General features: G+C 43.6%; 1 protein-coding gene and 1 long non-coding RNA gene across 11 annotated transcripts in view; one reads left to right on the top strand and one right to left on the bottom strand.

Moving 5' to 3' along the window:
• Positions 1-24,971, bottom strand: part of SLC4A4 (solute carrier family 4 member 4) — a 352,153-nt gene that overhangs the window by 241,212 nt on the left and 85,970 nt on the right. For all 9 annotated transcript variants that reach the window (XM_083571036.1, XM_083571040.1, XM_083571041.1 and 6 more), the window contains one exon: positions 8,446-8,581. In XM_083571036.1, the coding sequence (XP_083427162.1) occupies positions 8,446-8,581 (136 nt within the window). The remainder of the gene's footprint in view (positions 1-8,445; positions 8,582-24,971) is intronic.
• Positions 9,164-24,971, top strand: part of LOC310742547 — a 31,440-nt gene continuing 15,632 nt past the window's right edge. Inside the window, exons 1-2 of one of the 2 annotated variants that reach the window (XR_014538538.1) lie at positions 9,164-9,309; positions 9,684-9,838. This is a non-coding gene — a long non-coding RNA (uncharacterized lncRNA). The remainder of the gene's footprint in view (positions 9,310-9,683; positions 9,839-24,971) is intronic. The other variant, XR_014538537.1, reaches the window with a different exon arrangement.

Raw genomic sequence — 24,971 nt, 5'->3', positions numbered from 1 at the left:
CAAATCCATGGGTTAGGGGGCGCAAATCCACGGGTTAGGGGGCGCAGATCCACGGGTTAGGGGGTGCAAATTACTTGCCTTGCCCCGGGTGCTGACAACCCACGCTACGCCACTGCCTCAGGTTAAGTACTTAATTCGTCCCGGAGGTCTGTTCTTAACCTGAAACTGTTCTTAACCTGAAGCACCACTTTAGCTAATGGGGCCTCCTGCTGCTGCCGCGCCACCGGAGCATGATTTCTGTTCTAATCCTGAAGCAAAGTTCTTAACCCGAGGTACTGTTTCTGGTACTAAATTATTGTTTTGTATTTTTTTGGTGATTTGACTACCGGTATATTATGGAGGGGAAATAAAATAAGGCCTGATAAATAATAAACAGAATTTTTTTTATTATGGTTTGCCAGCCAACTGCAAATCGTGGTTTGTCTATTCAGATCTTCAAGACAAAGTAAAGTTTATTTAATTGTGGTTTGACGCAATGTCTCAAGGGAGCCCCGTGCAACCCGCTCTTTCCAGTTCCTGCATGATCTCCCTTCAAAACAGTGTTGATTTAATGCGAAATCCTGCAGCTGCTCAACCTGCCATCATTACGGTGGTGGAGATTTAATTATGCACCTGCTGGGCCTCTCTCCCACACACAGCTATTAAAAGCTAAAGAAGCTACCCTACAGGTCAGGAGTTTACAACCCTTGTCTGTGCTTATGAAACAGCCCTTAGGTGTGGAAAAATGTTTCTACACCAAACGGCATTTGCCCTTTGTCCTAATCTACAACTAAAAGAAGATAAAGACAAGACTTTGCTTCCCCACCCCCACCCCACCATGGTTTGTCCGGACAAATTTTCCCAGTCAATCATTTTTCACAGCAGAAAAATAAGGAAACGTTCGTTTCTGTCCTTTTTGTTGGCAATCTTCTTTTTCATTTAATTTAGTATGTTGTCCAAACCAGAAGTCGTGGTTAAGATCATACTTTAATGACCATGAGCTGTACACAAGAACAAACCTTAGCAGAACAAACTCACAGTTATTCTGGAGAGGCCTTAACCACAAGACAAGTGTGTTAAGTCAAACCATGGTGCAGTGTAGCAAAAAAGACTGCAGAGGAAGCTCTCTGAGAACCTGCTTGTTCACACAGTCTCACCAAACCAAAGTTTGGTTTACAGTGCAAAAACCAGCTCCCTGGGGGAATTTTATGGGCTTCAAGGCAGACAATACAGAGCTCAAAACCTGCCTTGTGCCACAGATGGTGGAGAAAAATGTGTTTGACTTGGAAGATGCCTGTAGAATTAATTTAAAGCCTTAAAACTCAAGCCTAACCTTGGTCTGAGAAACAGGGGCAGACCATGACAGTTGTGTTTAAAAACATAAATCTCTGATCCAAACATTTCTGTAAAAATTGCAGATGTGTTGCAGACACAGGTTCACATATAGCACCTTTTCTGTACAGTGGTACCTCGGGTTACAGACGCTTCAGGTTACAGACTCCACTAACCCAGAAATAGTACAGTGGTACCTCTGGTTAAGAACTTAATTCGTTCCGGAGGTCCGTTCTTAACCTGAAACTGTTCTTAACCTGAGGTACCACTTTAGCTAATGGGGCCTCCTGCTGCCGCCGCGCCACCGCCACACAATTTCTGTTCTCGTCCTGAAGCAAAGTTCTTAACCCGAGGTACTATTTCTGGGTTAGCGGAGTCTGTAACCTGAAGTGTCTGTATCCCGAGGTACCACTGTAGCTCGGGTTAAGAACTTTGCTTCAGGATGAGAACAGAAATCGCATGACGGCGGCGCAGCAGCAGTGGGAGGCCCCATTAGCTAAAGTGGTACCTCAGGTTAAGAACACTTTCAGGTTAAGAACGGACCTCCGGAAAGAATTAAGTTCATAACCAGAGGTACCACTGTACTTCTGTCACACAGAAATATAGTGCTCACCCCTTTACGGAGGTAAAATACAATTTCTCTGCATAACGTAGCAACGGCTTGAGCCCTGCTAGAGCAAGTCAGAGGTCACCTAGTTCAGCATCCCATTCTCAAAGTTGCCAACCAGATTCCTGAAAGAAGGACATAAAGGAAGGGAGATAGTAGTAATGGGGGACTTCAATTACCCGGATATTTGTTGGATGTCAAACTCAGCCAAGAGCATAAGGTCAAACAGATTCCTCACTGGCCTTGCAGACAACTTCATTGTCCAGAAAGTGGGAGAAGCAACAAGAGGAACAGCCATTTTAGATCTGGTCCTAACCAATGTTGATGACCTGGTTAGTGGCGTAGAAGTGGAAGGATCATTAGGCGCGAGTGATCATGCTCTTCTGAAGTTTACTATACAGCGGAAAGGAGCAGCCAAGCATACTAGGACTCAATTTCTTGACTTTAAGAAAGCCGACTTCATAAAACTTAGGGAAGTGCTGGGTGAGATCCCATGGACAGTAATACTAAAAGGAAAGGGAGTTCATGATGGCTGGGAGTTTGTTAAGAGGGAGATAGTAAAAGCACAACTTCAGGCAATACCAATGAGACGGAAACATGGAAGGTGCCTAAAGAAGCCAGGGTGGCTATCTAAAGAACTTTTAACTGAGTTAAGATTAAAAAAGGATGTGTACAAAAAATGGAAAAGGGGGGAAACCACCAAAGAGGAATTCAAACAAATAGCCAGCACGTGTAGACACAAAGTCAGAAAAGCTAAAGCACAGAATGAACTCAGGCTTGCTAGAGAGGTTAAAAGCAACAAAAAAGGCTTTTATGGGTATGTTCGTAGCAAAAGGAAGAACAAAGAAACAGTGGGGTCACTCAGAGGAGAAGATGGTGAAATGCAAACAGGGGACACAGAAAGGGCTGAACTCCTCAATGCCTTCTTTGCCTCAGTCTTCTCCGATAAAGAAAACAATGCCCGACCTGAAGAATTTGGAGCAAATGATTCAGCAGAGGAAACACAGCCCAGAATAACTAAGGAGATAGTACAAGAATACTTGGCTAGTCTAGATGTATTCAAGTCTCCAGGGCCAGATGAACTGCATCCAAGAGTATTAAAAGAACTGGCAGATGTGATTTCAGAACCACTGGCAGTCATCTTTGAGAATTCCTGGAGAACAGGCGAAGTCCCGGAAGACTGGAGGAGGGCAAATGTTGTCCCTATTTTCAAAAAGGGGAAAAGAGAGGACCCAAATAATTACCGCCCAGTCAGTCTGACATCAATACCAGGGAAGATTCTGGAGCAGATCATTAAGCAAACAGTCTGTGAGCACCTAGAAAGGAATGCTGTGATCACCAATAGTCAGCATGGATTTCTGAAAAATAAGTCATGTCAGACGAACCTGATCTCGTTTTTTGACAGAATTACAAGCCTGGTAGATGAAGGGAATGCAGTGGATGTAGCCTACCTTGATTTCAGCAAGGCATTTGACAAGGTGCCCCATGATATTCTTGTAAAGAAGCTGGTAAAATGCGGTCTTGACTATGCTACCACTCAGTGGATTTGTAACTGGCTGACTGACCGAACCCAAAGGGTGCTCATCAATGGTTCCTCTTCATCCTGGAGAAGAGTGACTAGTGGGGTGCCACAGGGTTCTGTCTTGGGCCCGGTCTTATTCAACATCTTTATCAACGACTTGGATGATGGACTCAAGGGCATCCTGATCAAATTTGCAGATGACACCAAACTGGGAGGGGTGGCTAACACCCCAGAGGACAGGATCACACTTCAAAACGACCTTGACAGATTAGAGAACTGGGCCAAAACAAACAAGATGAATTTTAACAGGGAGAAATGTAAAGTATTGCACTTGGGCAAAAAAAATGAGAGGCACAAATACAAGATGGGTGACACCTGGCTTGAGAGCAGTACATGTGAAAAGGATCTAGGAGTCTTGGTTGACCACAAACTTAACATGAGCCAACAGTGTGACGCGGCAGCTAAAAAAGCCAATGCAATTCTGGGCTGCATCAATAGGAGTATAGCATCTAGATCAAGGGAAGTAATAGTGCCACTGTATTCTGCTCTGGTCAGACCTCACCTGGAGTACTGTGTCCAGTTCTGGGCACCACAGTTCAAGAAGGACACTGACAAACTGGAACGTGTCCAGAGGAGGGCAACCAAAATGGTCAAAGGCCTGGAAACGATGCCTTATGAGGAACGGCTAAGGGAGCTGGGCATGTTTAGCCTGGAGAAGAGGAGGTTAAGGGGTGATATGATAGCCATGTTCAAATATATAAAAGGATGTCACATAGAGGAGGGAGAAAGGTTGTTTTCTGCTGCTCCAGAGAAGCGGACACGGAGCAATGGATCCAAACTACAAGAAAGAAGATTCCACCTAAACATTAGGAAGAACTTCCTGACAGTAAGAGCTGTTCGACAGTGGAATTTGCTGCCAAGGAGTGTGGTGGAGTCTCCTTCTTTGGAGGTCTTTAAGCAGAGGCTTGACAACCATATGTCAGGAGTGCTCTGATGGTGTTTCCTGCTTGGCAGGGGGTTGGACTCGATGGCCCTTGTGGTCTCTTCCAACTCTATGATTCTATGATTCTATGATTCTATGGCAATTGCCCTTATGATTGCATTGCTGGAGGTGTAAGACAGAAGCCACTCGGAGCCTCCATCTTCCATAAATTTGTCTAATCCTATTCTAAAGCCATCCAAGTTGGTGACCATCAGCACATTTTGTGGCAGTGGATTGTAGTAAGAATACCAGATGTTTCTTTTATCGTAAGCCAAAAGCTTTTTACCCCTCTGGCTACCAAAACTTCTTCAGCAGCTATACAGAAACATTTGGAAATCATTCTAGAGCAGGAGCCCTGTCTAAGTGGAAACTATCAGGCGTGCCATGGTTAGTCTTTGGCCAACCTAACTCTTGTTCACAAAATGTAGATTGTTCCAAATCCATAACAGTTCAGCTCACACCATATAGTTAGTTTCAGTATTGTTTTAAAAGTTGTAGTATATTGTGAATTCCTAATTCTGTTTGTTTTGCGTAATAATGGGTATGATTACCGGTATGTTTGTTGTTAGATGGCTAGATTAGGGCGTTAATAATAATAAAAGGAAGTGTTCTCCCTAAAACATTTTCTCTTAAAAGTATCCATTTTGGGGAGGGTACAAAATCCAGATCTGTTTAGCTTTAGATACCCTGAGGGATGGTCTTGGGCAACCTGAATTCACTTTATTTCTTCTGGACAATTCATTACGAAAATTTGCATCACAAGTCTAATCACAATTGTGTGTGGGAACTTGGGAGAAGAGAGGCATTCACTCAATTTTAAAATAGGTAGATAAACAAGACAGGACCAATTTTTTTATTGGTGTGCTTCTGAGTGTGGAATAAGGAATCAGTGGTGGCTTCATTTATTCAGCTGTAAGTTCAATATCTGAAAAGTCACCTGTATGAATCTTGCATCTCCCTGTCTCCTCTCTCCTCCCCACTTTTCTGTATACCAATATGTGAATCCAGTGTATGATGCTTCGTTCTTCTTTAAAGGAACTGTATACAAAATGCCCTTTATGAGTACCCTTTGCTTTTTCTGTATTTAACAACATTTTGTTGTCTTTTTCAAAGCTGCCCTTTTATATATATTTTTTAAAAAAGGTGTTTCAATACTGGTATTTTCTCTTTAAATTTTATTTTAAAAGATTATTTACCAAAAAACAGCATCTATATGAAGTTTTTGATAATAAACACAGTGATTTAATTGATCTAAGGGTCTCTCCTCTTTCACCTCTGAATCAGCTGTGAGGAATTTATAAGTTTTCTCTTTCATTTTTTATTAACCTCATTGCTGTTGTTATTTAAATTTGCATAGTGCCCTGGAATCCGAAGATCCCAGGGCAGTTCATAACAGAAAAACACAAAATGAGAATACAAAATACACAATAAAAACAAAAACCAACCCATAACTCCCCTACAACAAACACATTTAAAAGGCCATTTTTATGCAATGTGCATAAAAATTTTGGGAAAGCTAGAGATGTGTAGGACAAGTGCAATTATTATTTTTTTTGGGGGGGGAGCAGATTATCTAATGCAAAGCAACCCAGAGGAAGCCAGTGTGGTGCAGTGGTTAAGAGCGGTAGTCCCGTAATCTGGGGAACTGGGTTCGCGTCTCCGCTCCTCCACATGCAGCTGCTGGGTGACCTTGGGCCAGTCACACTTCTTTGAAGTCTCTCAGCTCCACTCACCTCACAGAGTGTTTGTTGTGGGGGAGGAAGGGAAAGGAAAATGTTAGCCACTTTGAGACTCCTTCGGGTAGTGATAAAGCGGGATAGCAGATCCAAACTCTTCTTCTTCTTCTTCTTCAGAGCCTCTAAACCAGGCATAGGCAAACTCAGCCCTCCACATGTTTTGGGACTACAACTCCCATCATCCCTAGCTAACAGGACCAGTGGTCAGGGATGATGGGAGTTGTAGTCCCAAAACATCTGGAGGGCCGAGTTTGCCTATGCCTGCTCTAAACCTTACAGAAGCAAAAGTATGAGCTCCTCGTTTTATGATCACATCACGCAACATCAACATTTCCCTGCATGGAAAGTATGGCCACATACATTAATCATCCAGTGTACACTCATCTGGGAAACCTGTCTGAATCAGTTTTCCTAGAAAAGTGTATACTGGTGTAGAAAAAGGCGCACACATTTTGCGACAGCCCCATGGCATGCATTTGTTGTAAGAGGGTTAGATTTTGGGTTAGGATTGGTGTGTAAGACCAGTGTCCCACTCAGTAATCCTCATGCATGGAGCTTCCCTTGAGAAGTGGGAATCCCAGAGTTAGGGAGAACAAGGTGATATTCACAGGTAGGGATTAATATATCCAAACACAGTAAGAAGCTCTTAAGGCAGACGGTGGGGGAAAAGATTAGCAGAGCTCTGATAACAAGAGAAAACCGAAGAGCTAATATTTAAAAGTGTGGGGGGAGAGGTGGAGGGCCCTGGAAAACAATGACTCAGCACTCGAAGAGAAAAACAGAAGTCTAGATTTGGGGAAAGGGGTCAGTTATTGTAATGTCACAGCAGAGTCTCGCTCAAGCAAGCCCCACTGGAATTACGGCTAGGTTGATTACACGATAGTGACTTGATTAATTATTGTTGAATTGTGTCATCACTCCAGCACAATTTATCTGCATACTGCATTGCTCGTAAGTGACCAAAATGTTTTTTATGAGTCTAATAAGAAACTAAGCATGGTGTGCATGCAAATTAAAACCCAACCTCGAGGTGTTAAATTCATGCTAATCCCAAAATGAAAATATCTAAATGTTTGAATGACCGCCTTTTGGGAGCTTTATTCTGTTACTTTAAAATTATTTCAGTCAGAAATTATTCAAGCCAAGGGATATAACAACAACAACACTTCATTTTGTATCACTTCAGCTACCTCAACCCTAAAAACAACCCTGTGAGGTAGGACGGTGCTACTGTCCCCATACTGCACAGGGGAAACTGAAGCTGAGAAATAGCACCTTGCCTGAAAACAATCTTGCAAGTTAATGGTTGAGGTGAGAGTTCCTGTCTGAGATCCTATATAATAACCACTACACTAGATATAGATAGATAGATGATAGATGATAGATAGATAGATAGATAGATGATAGATAGATAGATAGATAGATAGATAGATAGATAGATAGATAGAGGAACTATATTTGAAATTCATTTTTAAGCACAGATGGTTTTAATATGAATTAATGATGTTATAACTCAATCACCTTTCTGACAAGTGCCGTGCAAAGATCACTGTCTATGTGTTGTTTGTGTGCTAATCTTCTGAATAAAGGACAGGAACATTAGGAAGCTGCTTTAGACCATTGGGTCTGTCTAGCTTAGTCTTACATACACTGACTGGGTGTGACAATTCAGGATTTCGTGCAGAGGTCCATCCCAACCCCACCTGGAGATGCCAGGGATCGAACCTGCGACCTTTTGTTTGCAGGGCAAACACTCGGCCACTGAGATACGACCCTTCCCCATAATTAAGGATAACATAGTAGCTCTATTCACCAGCAAATGCTTGGGAAATCCCTCTGGTTCCTTTTTATTGGAAAAGCTTTCCAGAGCCACCAGAGAATAATAAGGAGGAAAGGGACAGAGAAAGCTGACTTCTACTGAGTCGGACCATTGGTCCACACATTGCCTATACTGGCTAGCAGAGGTCCTCCAGGATTCAGGCAGGAGTCTCTCTCCCAGTCATACCTGGAGATGCTGCAAACCGTGGATCATAGGATCAGAGAGTTGGAAGGGACAGAGTCCCAATGTGGGACTCAACCCATAACCCTGAGATTAAGAGCCTCATGCTCTGCCAACAGACCTATCCAGTTCAGGTCCCACCACTGAGCTACAGTCCTAATGATACTTGTGGAACCCCCCAAATTTCCAGAAGAAGGTGCTCCCCAAAATTAACACATGGCTTGCCACAACTTCTTCCTCAAGGGGCCGTCCGCTTCCCCCAGAAAAGACAAAGCAATGCCAACTCACCTTGCGGTCTCCTTCCATTCCATCTCCTGCCCATCCACAGCCAGGAGCTCGTCCAGTTCCGTGAAGAGCTGGGGTGGCGCAGGGCTGTCATCGTCTTCGCCCAAAATGAAGCGGATGCGTTCGGCGGCGGGGGAGACTGCAGAGGTGAAAATACTGCGGTTAACGGACTGCAGGATGATCAGGGAGGTGCGATTCCTCTCCCTTCCCTTCTCTCCACATCCATTTGGTTGCTTCTCCTCGTCGCCTGCTCCATCTGACATCTCAGCTCTGAGTGCGGGCTGTCGGCTCTTTTTATTATTATTATTATTATTTGCTAGGTGCCTACTTCTCAAGTCTCTCTTTTCTTACAACTTACTTCTTAAAAAAAGAAAACAACTTTCAAGCTGGGGGTAAAGTTCAAAAGGACGTGCGTCTTCTTCCCCCACTCCTCTAAGCTCTGTGTTCACAGCAGACCCACACAGCTCCTCGTCCAAAAAAACAGGAGAGAGCTTCCAGGCTCAGCACCAATTTGCTCTATGGTGCATGCCCAGGGACCTTTAGTACTCTGATCAGCCGAGGTCCTTTAAAGTCTTTTTCTTTATAGGCAGAGAACCAGTTCCAGCCAAAACTATTTGGGGGGCACCTCGGGAAGAGGAAGTGGCTTCCCACTGCCAACTCCCCCCCCCCCCGGTTTGTACAAAGCTGGAACTTTCATTGGCTTGTGAGGCAACACTCATTACCAGCGTAAAAGGGAACATTTAACAAAATAGCCCAGCTCTTCTTTTGCATGGGAAGCTGTGTACTCTGGTCCATTTAGTCAAGTATCAAACACAGTGAGGAAAAGGGAAGGAGCAGAAAGGCACAAAGCAATCAACCCATCCACAGGTAAGCCACGGTGTAGCTAAAAAGAACACTAGTTTTGGTCACATGTAGGTTACACCTGCTATACCATGCCATACCTAGAACATGCCATCCCTAGGCTAGAACCATTAACACCTGCTGCTCTGTAATGTCTTGCTGTTTTAACATTTTGCTCAGGCATCTCCAACTGCAACTAACCGTCAACCATCCAAGCAACTTATGTTTAAAGGCATTTCCACATCACCTAACACTCAGCAAGTGCCACTTCTTTAAGATGCTGCATTTGATGAAAGCTACTGTTCAAAATTAGAGGGGGGAAAGACCACTGTTAAGATGTTCTTTTTCATACCAGACCCAAAGGAATAACTGCATGCCTAATTGACTGATTGTGTTTAAAGCTGTCAAATACATACAGGAACCTGTAGCCCTCCAGATATTGCTGGTGGACTCCAGCTCCTAACAACCCCAGCCAGCACAGCCAACAATCATGGATGATGGGAGATGTAATTCTGCAACTTTTGGAGGGCCATAGATTCCCCAACCCTGCTCAAAAGTGAGTTGTTCTCATCTTCTTACTCCTTTGGGCTGCAAGGGTAAAATGTACCTCCCGTATTTTAACTCAGAAAGCAAGTGTGCATGTCAAAGTTCTGGGAATCCCTGGTTCAGACTCTTTGGGCATCTGGGTCTTGATATATGTTTCATCTGGAAACAAGTCACTGGAAGTTACTTCTGCAGTCTCCTTGGGCTGTCAGCCTGAGCTTACCACACCTTGTGCCATTCTTTAGATTTACTGGAAAACTCAGAAAAGCCTTTGTCCCATGTCTTTTCTCCCTACATTGCATGACTATAACATGTTCTAATGGAAAAAAGCCACAAGCCTAGGACAATTATGTCCCACCTTTCAACCTAAACTGCTTCCAAAACAGATAAAACTACAAGATTGGCATAGTGATATCATCCTTTGCTTTTAAGGATTTTATTTGGGTTCAACTTTCTTCTTTCACCGATATATTTTCATAGTTATGGTTCTTATATACATGGCTTCGCTGTTGTTGTTGTTGTTGTTAATTAAGCATTTTCAGGAGGTGTTGTTGCATTCTGCTTCTGTGTTTTTCTTTTCCTTTTTTCCTTGGATTATACTTGGTATTCTTTAGTTTCAGGACACTGTGCACTCATTATGTCTGGTTTGTGTACTTTTAGGTTAATTTGGACTGCTGTGTTACTGCAACACGTGGAGGTTTTTTGGATTACTGAGTTAGTACAATATGTGGATATAATTTTAATTAGTTTATTTTTAAAAAATAATGTAACGGAGGAGAAAATAATTAAAGTAACAGCTATGAAAACTCAATCAAGATCCAGTTCCTAGACTAAGAGTGGGTTGAGCAAATCAGGAGTTGCAACTATAGTCTAAAGAACTCTTACTTAAAACAACAATAACAACAACAGCTTTTTAAATACAATTTTCTCCCTGGTTTCCTGTTGCCACAAAAGTTTCCCATCGTGAGACAAACAAGACAAGAATATCAAACCTATTCTGTTTCTGTTTTTAAAACACAGAATAGGATCAAGATCCATTCTAACTGAAGGTGGGGGGGGAGAGATTGGGGGAGACAGGGATCATAAAAAAAACCTTTTAGTGAGAGGAGAGGTAGTTGTTTTGTAAACCCACCTGGTGAATCAAAGCACAATACTGTATTAATTACATGCATCCAAGCTAAAGAACTGAAAACTTTGCCAATATCTTCTGACTCAAGACAAATCCAAGTAGTTCTTTCTAGCCTGGTGCTGATGTAACTGACAATTCGCTCAGCAGTCCATCTAAAATTCAAGGGTCCCCGTGTCCATTATTTACATCTGCATTTTGCCTTGGTCACCAACTTTAGATAGATAGATGATAGAATTATTATTATTATTTTACACAGGGGGTCATATTTTGAACAGAACAAAAGGGTCAAAGAGCAAGCTATATTTACTCCTTTCCCATGCAAACCAAGAGGGCAACGGGTCCCTTCCACCACAAGCAGGGGCAGCAACAAAACTTCAGCTAAAAGTTCTCGCCTTCTGCACCTCAGCTGCTGACCTCTGTTTTCTGATTCATACATGTGAGTCAGCAAGGGGGAGCAGAAGACATGAACTTGAGGAGGAATTCTGTCTGACATGGAATCCTGGATCCTGAGCTATCTCCAAACTCTTTTTATGCCTATTCTCTTCAGGGTGCTGGTACTAATGTACGGAGCCATACACAGCTCAGGACCAGACTACCTAAAAGATTGTCTTGCCCCTTATATACCCGGCCAATCACTCCTGCTGATCACATCTCACCAGGAGGCCCTTTCTATATGACGTAAGGAAGTGGGTCTTTTTTCTGTGCCTATTGAAAACCTTCCATTTCCAACAAGCCTTGTTAGTAGAGAGTATATACACTTCAGAATGTTTTATAGGAAGCGATTCATAAATGAAATGAATAGTTAACTGTTGTCTACTCTCTCACAGCTCCCGATTTCGATTCAAGTTCTGTAAAATTAGACTTGTATTGCTTTTTGAAACAATACAAGTAGTGTATTTTTAGTGGTGCTCTCCCCGCTGTGGAATGCCCTCCTGTCAGATGTCAAAGAGATAAATAACTATATAATCTTCCAGAGACATCTGAAGGCAGCCCTGTATCGGGAAGTTTTAATGTGCGATGTTCTGCTGTGTCTTTGTATTTTTGTTGGAAGCAGCCTGGAATGGCTGGGGCAACCCAGTCAGATGGTCAGGGTGCAAAAAATAAGGTAGTAATAGTAAATAAAATATGCAGGGCTGGTGTCACCTTTTGGCAGGTGGTGTGGAACGCTGACTATGCTGAGACTTTCTCAAAATGCTACCTGGTCATGACCAGGTCAAGGCATTTGCAAAAGAGTTATTAAACCCACAGGAAATCTGGGAAGGGAAAGGATGGAGCAACTTGGATGGATAAAAACTCAGAATTCAACTCATTCAAATTGGGCGAGGGTTGGGAAATATTCAAGCTTGACCGAACCGTTCCCTCTTTCCGTAGTTGAAATGTATCTCATTCCCATGGGACAGGGCCTCAACCCAGACACTTCCACATCAGTAAGAGAGTCCTGGACCCTCTTCAAAAATAGAGAGGCCCTCTCCCTCTAGCAGGAGGAAGAAAGGGCTGTGGTACCTCCATCTCCTTTTTCCAGGCAAGGTTGCTTACTCTGTCATCCAGCACCAACTCTTCCTCACAGAAACTCCCTCACTTCTGGGGATCCTGCTTTCCATGCCAAGACATTCCAAAATGCATCAGGAGGCACTGCAGGATGCCCCAAGAACAGAGCACAGCCAATTTCACCAAGAAGCAAGACCTAGAACACACAAGACCTAGAACAAGGAAGCAAGACCTAGAACACACACCTCCCTGCTTCAGAAGTCTCCAGGTTATTTGTTTTCTATTCAAGGGCCTGCCAGTGAGCCTAGTCTCATCTCTGACTCCCACCATGCGCTGACCAAGGTGCTGACTTTAGACTTGCACTACATGCATGGGCTATCATCCCATACCACTGGCCATGCAGGCTGGGGCTGATAGCATCCTATTGGCTATCCCTGCTTCACGCTGTTACCTGCTTGCCCTTGTACCAAGCCTGGGCAGTGCCTCTTCTCTGGGCACCAACCTTCCATACAGAGATTTATGCATAAGGCCTATTTGAGCATTCACATACACGTACAATTGCCACCATGCGAGAGGGAAATAGGAACCAGCTCACAGGCCCTGTCCCTCCTGCATGTCCACGCTGCATTTCCTGCAACCTCCAACATCTCAGGGGGCTGAACATCAGCAGCAAGGAGCCTCTTTCTCTCAGTAACACTACCCATGTGGTTAGAAGATACGGATTCTGAATCTGTTTGACTTCAGCAAGCTCCATGCTACAGCTGTTCAGCCCCAAACATGTGTGGCATGGTAGGAGGAGAAATGCAGGAGGGGGAAGGAGCAACAGGCTTCTCCCCACTTCACCCCACTTCACAGGGTAGCAACCACAAGAGGAGGATAACAATTGAACAGGGCATTAGGGTCTGAGGAAACACAGAGTTCAGTTCATGCCAGTGGCCAATATTTATTTGAGCGTAGGAGCCATGTATTTAGTCCATAATGCTATTTAATATATACATATGAAGCTGTTGAGACAGGCCATCAGCAGACCTGAAGGACAAAGTCTTGAGCATGCTGGTGACACCTAGCTCTTGTTCCAGGTCACATCTGAATCAGGAATGGATGTGCAGGTCTAGAGACAGTGTCTGGATGCAGCAAAGCAATACACTACCAATTATCCCAGTAATGTTGTACATATATTCAAAAAAGCCTACCCAACAAAAACAAAAACAAAAGTCTTCACTTAACTTCTGATAAGTATCAAAGCATGGGCTCAGGCATGCCTTCTTCATAGAGAATGGACAACACTTTTTTGCTCCTAGAGCACGAAAAGCCTTTGAATTCTGACCCAGCCTCTGAACCTCACACAGTGTCAGGGAGCCCTGAGGAAGGTGCTCAATTTGAGTAGTGTCTGAGTGCCATTCAGTCGCACAAAAGTGGCACATGACCCTTCCTTCCCTATTCCTTTTCTAGCTTGCAGGTAGCAGACTGCATGTTAGAATGCTACTCGCCTGTCCCCCCTCTAGGGAGAAAGCTAAGCAAAACCCCTTTCCTACAATTGCCCCTGCCCTGTGAAATGGCCTCCCCTCTGCTGTGCACACAGCATCAACTATTATCTGCTCCAGATGCCGTGTGAGGATGCATTTTCTTTGCCCAAGCTTCTCCTGACCCACAAGATTGGTTGATTTTATTCCTGTTTTTGCCTGTTCTTACAAGGGTGTTTCACTGCTATTATTGCTTTTGTGTTATTTTTATATGCCAGTTAGGGATTTCTTTAAAAACACACACGCATTAAGCACCTTAGAAATGCTTTTAAATAAATACATAAATAAATGAAAGCCCTTCCGCACTTGCTGCTGCACATCCCAGAAAAAACTATACCGCGTGCTACTCTGGTAAAACTGAATGCACTCATGCCCAGACGCATTAAAATTGGATACCATGTTAACACAGATTCCCCCTCCCTCTCTATTTAAGCCTCAGTTGTGCGTTTAAAACATGCACATTAAAAGTCCAAAATCCAAATGCGGAATTTGCTGGGTCACAAGGTCTGCCGCAGCTCAAACTTCACCGCACTGGTCTTTTTAGTGCCACTGTGGATTAATGGGCCGTTCATTGGTTATTTACATGCTCTCTTTAGCAAGAACAGCATATTTTCATGTTGGCCGCTGGAGGGAACAGGATGTGCTGAGAGCAAACACCGCAAGTCCCAAGCCCAAGTTACAAGCTAGAGCTCCAATTAACCCGAAGTAATGAACTACCAACCTTTCCCTCTTCCTCTTTGACCTGCATGTGTCGCACACAGACTCCACCAGCCTAAACTCCCCCTCTACTCTTCAAATCATACTCAGCTAGCCACCAAAAGGTAGTAGCATTAATGAGAAGAACAGCCATTAGGTGTACAACTTTTCCTCTCTTTTTTGTTACTGCCTCAACTCTGTAAGCATATTAGAAAACTGATATCCATAATCTCATGGACTCATAATCAATCAATGGCACACCATGCACAGAATGTTTTACATAGCTTTAAAAAATAAGTATCATCTGTGTTTTAGGCAGTAAGTGGCTACCACAGGTGGACTTATGGGGATAGGGGAGCAAAAGACCAAAGGAAGCAAAAGAAGAGGTTTGAAAAGGGATAAAAGATCAATTTTTATAAATAGTAATGGCCTTGGTGGAATAAAAAGGTCTGAAATATTTCAGATGTTAACTTGCCAGGAGTAAGGTTGTCCTCTTAAGGGAACATTTATCCCACAAATGACTACCATAGACTGACGTACTTGCAAAACTTCTGCACATTCTGTTTTCTAAAATTGCGCGGCAGCACCTATCAGTTTATGTATGTACATATGCATACATATCCCATTGATTTTGTTTTTCCTAAACTCATGTTGTGGCATCTTCTTTCCCCAGAACTAATGTTTTGCTTCTTCAGAGCTTTCATTCATTCCAACGGAGCTGCTCTGAATGAAGCAAATGGAGCAGGACTCCCAACTCACTCATGCACCCCACCTATTTTGTTTCATCTGCAAGATGTAGCAAATGCCTACAATGGATTTCAAAATGAACAAATTGCTATCTAGAGATCACACACGTCAGCAGTTTCTTGTGAGTTCGGCTAAGGCCACTCTTGTGTGTTGAAGTTATGCCCTCAAGTACCCAAAGGCAAAAAGCAATTTCCATCAGGGTTGGAGGAATCTCAAAGATCTTGCAAGAGCAAAGAGACATGCTAGAGCATCAAAACGTTTCATGTCAATTGTACACTGTATGATGGTGTGAAGTTCTTTCTATAGTTTGTTTTCAATCTACTGCCCCATCAACATCACTGAGTGATTCACACATTCCAGTATCACATTACCAAAACCATATGTTTGTTTGCTGCAAAGCAAACATAACCAATCTGTTCACCATCCAAGTTAAAAGCCTGTGCTTACCACATGCATATATTACCCTACTCTCTCTCCAAAAATCATACATCATGCATAGAGACCTAAGAAAGGGATTCTGGTCCTTGGAGCATAGGATTAATCAGCCAATCAAATTAAATCATGTCCATTACGTACAGTGGTACCTTGGTTTAAGAACAGCTTAGTTTACAAACAACTTGGATTAAGAACGCTGCAAACCCAGAAGTAGGTGTTTTGGTTTGTGAACTTTGCCTTGGAAGCAGAACATGTTTCACTTCCTGTTGAGTGTGTTCCATTTGTAAATTGAGTCCCCCACTGCTATGGGAAAGCACACCTTGGTTTAAGAACGCTTTGGTTTAAGAATGGACTTCCGGAACAGATTAAGTTCGTAACCAAGGTACCACTGTACTGAATGAGGAAACCAACAGCTGACAATTTAAGAGACAACTGCAATAATAGAATAATACGAGTTCTAGAGCTGGGAGTCATGTAGTCCATGGGTAGACAAACTAAGGCCCGGGGGCCAGATCCAGCCCAATCGCCTTCTCAATCTGGCCCGCAAACGGTCCGGGAATCAGTGTGTTTTTACATGAGTAGAATGTGTGCTTTTATTTAAAATGCATCTCTGGGTTATTTGTGGGGCCTGCCTGGTTCCTGCAGCCAACATGCAAGCAGATGCCATAAGAATGGATCCATCAGCAATATTTTTTTTTGCCTTCACATTTCAAACTTCGCTCTAAACTCATGAGCACTAGAAGAAATGACAACACAGGACTTGATTATCAAGAATATATATAAAAAAAACTGCCAGACCACACAGAAGTATAAATGTTGTTAATAAAGGAAATAGAGAAGATGTGATCCAGTTTAAAAAATGAATGTGCATTCTAGCCAACAGATTTATTTATGATTATTTATTTATAATTATTTATGACATATTATTTGATGCATCTTTATCCCAGACTTCGGCCAAAAAGAGTAAAAAAAATAAAATGCCAGCGATGAAGGAAATGCTGAAAGCATTTTAGTATCATAGAGAAAAACACCTATATAAAACTTAGTCAGATGTTTGCTCCATAATCTGATGACCCATCATCCTGTCTTAGCAGTGAATCTCTTTGCCTTAATTTCACATAGAACACAAACATGAAATATCTTTGATGTGGCCAGATAATCCTGGTTTTACCCACTCGTTTCTCAAGGCTTTAGGGCGGAGAATTGCAGATAAACAAACATACACCGGCAGTGATGGAAATGTGTTTATCTGAAGGTGTGCATCTCATAAACTCAAGCAGCAGCTGGATATCTCTAAGTGTCATCAGCCGCTTTCCTTCAAACCAAAATCGCTTCGGTGCTTGGGCTCAGTAAATATTGAGCCTATCACAGTGACTGAAAAAGGCAAATCTGCAAATTAAAGCCAATTTCATGTGGGACTTGTTCCAAACCAAGTAAACAAATATGGCACAGTGTGGCTCCTAAACTAAGATGAACTTATATTGCGTTCTTATCATTATGCTGATTGGCAGGAGGTTTGGGACACCCAAAAGGAACTATTTATTCACACAGCAGTTCAGTCGCAAGTGGAGTTCACAACCACAGTATGGAATGATGGGCACTACTTGTTAGGTGGCATTTTTTAGAGAAGCTATTAAAAATAATAAACTTAGGGTTTAAGGCAGATTCCACTAGCATAGCTAATGTCTGCTTCCACAACAACACTTCCACCCACCTCTCCTCTGCAGTCTCCACTCCATTCACCCACAAAATCTGTTCCAAAGGGTTGGAGGACCCTGCTGAACAGATTTTGGTGGTGCATGGAGAAGAAGGTGAGGAAGAGCAATTCCCACTGAGCAAGCCCAACTCCTCGTATGAAGTGCTGGAAACTATCCAAGGACTTTATTATGTACCACATTGACTGATGCAGCTTGTCATGAACTGGTTGGACACAGAGCAATGGCGGGAAGAACCAACTGGGGAACCCCCAAGGGAAGAAGGCTCAGAGCTTGAGGAGTGGTGGTGGGACAATGATGAGTGGTCAAAGGGAGAAGACTGGGAGGAGGTGGTTTGGAAACTGAGGAGGTTACAGGACTTAGTGAGCTAGGAGAGTCTGTTGGAGAGAGAAGTCCATATCAGAGGCAGAAGCTGAAGCAGGAGGGTAGGAGGAGGGAAGCCAAGAGGCAGAATGAAGTCCAGCTGGTGAAGAGTCACAGATGTCTCCCCCTCCTGCTGAACAAGTTCCTTTCCCCAGTGGTCTCCCAGAACCAGAAGAGGCATGGAAAGGGAGGAGAAGAGATTGGCAATGTACTGTTTGCTTAAGGGGGAAACTCTGGAAAGGAGGCATCTGTGGGGAAGTGGGGACCTTCAGTCTTAGAAACTGTTTCATGGGGCAAGACCAGCGGAAATGAGTTGCTGTGCTCATTAGGCCTGACACGCCTCTGCAGACCCTGTTTTTGCTGATAAGGAGTTAACTCCAACTTGCACAGTGTGATTTACTCCTGGCTCGCTCCTGACACAGCCTGATGCAACTTTTCCTTTGCACCGCTTTGGCTGAAGCCAGATAGACAGATAGATAGATAAATAGGTAGATGGCATGGAAGGATTTAATAAATACACTGCAACACACAGGAAGAGAAAACAAATAAAGCATTGGTTATCGACTTGAAGATAACAGCACAGGGTTAAATTTGGTGTCTACTGAGAGGCTCAAGTGAAGCCAGAAAAACGGGTGACCTAAAGTCCTATTCAATGGCCTCCTTTGGGCAAGAGGAACGGAGAGTTCTGCTGAAAAGGCAACCTGGACAGCACTAGAGGAAGTGCCTGGCATCGTTTAACTGTGACTCTTTCAGGCCACTTTAATGAATGGTGGCAACTGTCTCCAAAAGCTGAATGAGATCTGCACATCCTCTCCTCTCCTCTCTCCCCTAAACAGTCTACGTTTATTATCACTTTGTGCACTATTCTAAATTCCCCTCTCTGGAAACAATATTTCATTTTGCAACCTGCAATATCCCAAGGGCCAAAATTAGGGGAACGAACACACATACGGAAAAACAAAGAACCTGGCTATATTCTGAAAGCAAGATGGATGCACCAAACAGGAAAAACTCATAGAAAAGATATTCTGTAGAATTAGGATGGGGGATGGGGAGCGGGGCCTCAAAAGCTTTGGCTGGTAGGAAGGTGTTTGAGGACAGGGAGTGCTGAGGGTTATGCCACACAAACAAAAATGAGAGGGCAATATATCCTGCGAACAGAAACAAGGTAGATAGGAAGCTGTCTTGTGCCAAATGAGTTCATCTAGCTTAGCATTGTCTACACTTTTCTGGCAAGAGCCCTGCTTGGAGATGCCAGAGGTTGGATCTGGGGCCTTCTGCATTCAAAGCATGTGTTCTGCCACTGAGCTTCAGCCCTTCTCCTGAAGCAGTACATCTGAATCAAATAAGTGGTGCAGGGGGTTCATATGGAAACAGGAGAGGGGTTTCATGTCAAGATGTACAATGAAAGTCTCCCAATTTGGAAAAGTCTGCATGGCAAGAGGAGGAGGAGGAGGAGGAGGAGAGGAAGAGGTAGAGGTAGAGGTAGAGGAGGAGGAGGAAGAAGAAGAAGAAGAAGAAGAAGAAGAAGAAGAAGAAGAAGAAGAAGAAGAAGAAGAAGATTAAGCTACCATGATGATGTACAGAAAGCTTTTCTTTTCTTTTTAGACAGCAGAGAGGAACCTTCAAACAAGTTAAGTAATAGATAAACCAATACTCTATGTAGAATGTAGGGTCTATGTAGAAACGTCAGATCTGATGGAGGACACATTGTGTTCCTTCTGGGGTACTTCAGCCACCTTTGGTCCCCACCCTGCACTCTGTTCTCAGCTGTGGGTCCTAGAATCATAGAATTATAGAGCTGGAAGGGACCACAAGGATCATGTAGTCTAACCCCCTGCAATGCAGGAATCTTTCACCCAACATGGGGCTCAAACCCACAGCCATGAGATTACGCTCTACTAACTGAGCCGTCGGCATGCAACAGCAGCCACACCCTGGGAAATGGCTTCTACTGGCTGGCTAAATGAAGTGAGGGTAGCTGATGGGTTGCAAACCCTCAGTGAGTTAGGGAGGGACTTCCCCTGCATGTGAAGACAAGCTCTGGGAGATTGAGCGGATTAAACCAATAGTGGGTCCAACAGTGAAGAAGGTGGTTTCTGCATGTGCAGAAATGAGGGGGCAGATGGGCTTGTCAACCTGGGAAGGCAGCCCATCTAGGAGATGGAAAACCGATCCTGAACCTCTGCTGCCTTGTGGGATATCTTTGCGAGAAGAAAAGGCGAAAGAGAAAACCCTACACAAATCCAGAGTGAAGCCCTAAGGCAGTCTTGTACACCTCCTTCCAGCAGCTCTTGCAGCCAAGCTGATGCCAAACATATTGCTCTGCTTTCCTTTGGACCACATCAGCAAGGCTGAGAGGAAGGTCCTGTCGTCTGGGCAGCTCAGGACCTCCATACACACTGCCAGGCTTGTGCCCCAGGGAGGTCACGTCAGTGCCGCTAACGAAGTGGTTTTACTTCACCCCCAGAGGCGCACTCCATTGTCTCTTGAAATAGATGGATGCCAACAACTGCAACACCTTGCATTTCACAGTCTTTTGTTATACTATTCATGAATGTGTGTTGAAGCATTTTAGCTCATTAAAACCAGGGCTTTCTTTCAGAAGGAACTCATAGGTCCACGTACCTACAGGACCACCTCTCCTGGTATGCCCCGCGGAGGACCTTAAGGTCCACAAATAACAACACTTTGGAGGTCCCAAGCTGCAAGGTGGTTAGATTGGTCTCAACTAAGGCCAGGGCCTTTTCAGTACTGGCCCCGACTTGGTGGAACGCTCTGTCACAAGAGACTAGGGCCCTGCGGGACTTGACATCTTTCCACAGGGCCTGCAAGACGGAGCTGTTCCGCCTGGCCTTTGCTTTGGACTCAGTCTGACCCTTATATTTCCCTCCCCTTATGGTTTTGATCTATGGGCTACTTTTAAAATGAGGCTGCATTTTAAATTGCATTTTAACCCGTATTTTAAATTGGGTTTTTTTTCCCTATTATGTTTTTACTGTAATTTTACTGGTGTTAGCCGCCCTGAGCCAGGGAGGGCGGGGTATAAAGAAATTTTTTATTATTATTATTATTATTATTATTATTATTATTATTATTATTATTATTATAACTTGGTTCCAGCACGTTGCCATTCTAAGAAAACGAAGGAGGTGTTCATAGCAAGTTCCGGCACCTCTTTTTCTAGCAAAATAGCACTGGTTAAAACTAATGCTACAATGAAACTGCTAATCTTCAAGGCAGCATTAGTCAACAGGATACCTGTTGGATCCCAGCTCCCACCCACCACAGACCACATGAACAACGGTCAGGGACGATGGGAGTTGTACTCAAACAAATTGGCAACTTCCACTTAAAGCTGTCAGCAAGAGACTTGCTTTTGTTTTTGCTGACAGACAGACAGGCACAGCTTTCCCCTCTGGAATTCGTCACCCTGCCAAAGCAAAAGATCAGCGCCACGTACCATTAAATTTGGGCAGCAATACACACCTCCTAATTAATTAATTGCTTTGCACATTTGTGAAGGCTTTGTCAAGTGGCAGACAGAGCCCCCGGTTCATCTGTTCCCCTGTTAATGAGGCATCACATGAAAAGAAGCCACACCGTTTGGCTGCCACTCCAGAAATGATTTTTAAAAATCTTTTCAGCAAGCCTAGATTCCGGACATTCAGCTGCATCCAACATTAATCAGAGTCAAAGCAGACCCACCCTTTGAGATAAACAGCCACAGCTAACTTACACCTGTTAATTTCAATGGGTCAACTCTGAGCAGAAATTACTTGGATGTAGTCTACATAATTTAGTTATGTACACTTTAGTTATGTATCTGTATTGGATTTGAATTGACTTTATGTATGTGCAGATAGACAGATGTATAGACATTTAGGGAGTTACAGTTTTTATATGTGAAACTATTTTAACTGTTTTTACATGAGCAACAGTTCTACGTATGTTTTTACTGTATTGTAAATCGTTTTGGGAACAGTGGCAACAGCACTTGTTTTGAAATTCAGGAAATTTTATCTGTATAACACTGATAAATATTCTACTGTCTTGTGGTGTTCCCAAGATGCTATTATGAAAATATTTAAAATTATTTCCCTGTTGCTAATGGGAAATGTACCTTGTCCTGACCTCCAAGGCTGATATAGTCCATTTCATGACTATTTTTTAAATAAGCTCGCTGCAAAGTCTCATTTAGGTGTGGGTTATGCATGCAAAGAACTCTTAAGTTCCGTCACCCATTGGCTAGCTGTAAGTGGTGCTCCCTCTCTTTCTCTTAGAAGGAAGAGCTGTGGTTCAGTGGTATAACATCTGCTTTCCATGCAGAAGATCCCAGATAGGACCAGAGGCCCTGCCTGAAACCCTGGGCAGATGCTGTCAGTCAGTGCTGGCGATACTGGGCTAGATGGACCAAAAGCCATAGCATATGTTCCTAAATATTTTTATATTCTGTTTAATTCCATGTTGAGCACATTTCTGGTGCTCTTTTCTGGTGCTGCTATGTGTCCTGAGGCTACAGTATGGAGTGGGCTGTTCTTGAAATGCTGCGTGGAGGTCAAAATTAGTGGGGCTCTCGTCTAAATGATGGGTTCCTTCCTGTGCCAATGCAATCTACCCCCCACCCACCCACACCTAAAATTAAGCTTTTTTTCTGCAACCACAGCTCAGCGGGAAAGACAGACGCTGCTAGGAGTGCGGCACGTGCTCCTAAATTTAATAACCCCAACTTTAGCTCTAAGTGGTTTGGCAACATGTGCTTCTCTTACCACCCAAAGGCAGCCCTTGAGTTCTAATGAAATGAAATAACTCTGTTCCCCAACTACAGTTCAAATGAAATAGTGACATTTCGGTTATTGAACATGAGAGAAACAAATCAAGTTCAAGATCCACTTCTTTCCATACAATTTGTTCCCAGCTCTCCCAGTCGATTGTTGCATAAAGCTCTTTCGTCTGATCCACATGTTTTAGTTTTGCTACCTAATTTCACCCAGGAGGTAGGAAAATGCCCAAAAACGAACCAGGCCTTAAGGAACTTAAGAAAACTTAAGAAGAGCAAAGGGCACAGCATCTTGTTCTCACAGTTGCCAACTAGATTCCAATAGAAAGCCCAGAGGCAAGACATGAGCACAGCAGATTTCTTTCGCCATCTGCAATTCTCAACAACTGATTTTAAAACAAGCTCCAAAACTTCTCAGAGGAACAGAACAAAGATGGTGAACATAATTTGTTTGCAATGTTGTGCTGTGTACCAGGTAGTATAGTCTCTGGTTAGCTACGACAGCTTCAGAAGCCTTACTTATCACTTGTTACTAGAAACTTTGAAGCAGAGATGCAAAGGACTGAGCACTCCCAATAGCTCAGCTGGTTAGAGCGTGGTGCTGATAACACCAAGGTTGCGGGTTCAATCCCCGTATGGGACAACTGCATATTCTTGCATTGCAGGGGGTTGGACTAAATGAGCCTTCCAACTCAACAGTTCTATGGAAAGCATATGCTCTCGCATGGGCTGTGGCATATCCCTCACCAAACTACATGGATGATTGAACTCAATGATCTTCAGAAGGGGTAGGCAGTTGATAAGACAAGCAAGGTCTCTAGATGATACTCTCATGCACACACACTGTATGAATATAGATTCATTCATAAAAAACAAAAACCACTGGAATTGTTGTTGTTGTTTTACATCCTGCCCATCTGGGCAGCTTCCAGTGCATATAAAACATAGTAAAATGTCAAACATGAAAAACTTCCCGATACAGGGCTGCCTTCAGGTGTCTTCTAAAAGTTTGAAGCTCTTCGTCTCCTTGACATCTGATGGGAGGGTGTTCCACAGGGAGGGGAATTTCTCGATGCCCACCATTGCTCTGTACTCAACCTGCGTCCAGGTGAACAGTCAAAAAGGATCCAAGTGTGCTCAGGTCCCTAGTATCATCTGCCTCCATTCATTAAGAAAAAACAAAGAGGCCTTGGTGACCTTTGGGTAGGAGCAGCCAATTAATAGTTCCTGACGGACAGCGTTTCCTCTTCTACAGTTGTTGTGATGGGGAGGGGGAGACGTTGACGCGCTCTGTGCTTTGAATGAGGGCAGGTCCCTGAATGACAGCTCTCTGTTCTGCCTGAGCTCATTAGTGCGGATTCAGAGAGGTAGGCTAGCGAGGTGCCAAACAGCAGGTGTTGCAGCAAAATGTCAGCGCCAGAAATAAGCAACTCTGGGAGATGAAGAGAAGCAGAGATGAAAAGGGGAACAATCAGATGGAACCGAAAAACAGGCCAAGAGACCAAAACAATGGTCAGGAAAAGAAAGAAGAGAGAAACAAATCCGTAAAGAAAAATGGTTTGCAAATGTTGTCCTCAGTTTTGCCTTGAGGTGCATAAAGCAGATCCTGAGGATTAACGGTTGATTCTGCCAAAAGGGAGACCAGGAAGGATCCAAACAGCAGGTGCTGCAGCCAAATGTCAGCTTCGAAATAAGCAAACTCTGGGAGAGGAAGAGAAGCTGAGATTAAAGGAGGCTGCTTGTGGATTAGGCCTAAGTGGAAAAGAAATAAATATATGCAGGATGAAGAAGATTCTGAAGCGTTGTGCAAACAGCTTACATGAACACAGGAAGCAGCCTTCCACAAAGTCAGAGGTCTGGCCCATCTAGCAGAGTAAGGTGCTACCTCGGGTTAAGAACTTAATTCATTCTGGAGGTCTGTTCTTAACCTGAAACTGTTCTTAACCTGAAGCACCACTTTAGCTAATGGGGCCTCCCGCTGCTGCTGCCATGCAATTTTTATTCTCATCCTGAAGCAAAGTTCTTAACCTGAGGCACTATTTCTGGGTTAGCGGAGTCTGTAACCTGAAGCATCTGTAACCTGAAGCGTCTGTAACCCAAGGTACCACTGTACTGTCAACACTGATTGGCAGTTGCTCTCCAGGACAGCTCCTAGCCCTAGCACTCCCTCACACATATCCAAATGCCTCCTTTGGCGTCCCTTTCCAGTGTGAGAGGACAGAGGGGAAGAAGAAGAAGAATGCAAGAAGAGCCTGCTGTTTATACAATGG

Source organism: Podarcis filfolensis (assembly GCF_964270895.1).
Source record: "Podarcis filfolensis genome assembly, chromosome: 9".
In the NCBI taxonomy this organism is placed as follows: Eukaryota; Metazoa; Chordata; class Lepidosauria; order Squamata; family Lacertidae; genus Podarcis; species Podarcis filfolensis.
The sequence above is the reverse complement of the archived record's forward strand: the minus strand, read 5'-3'. Positions and strand labels throughout refer to the sequence as shown.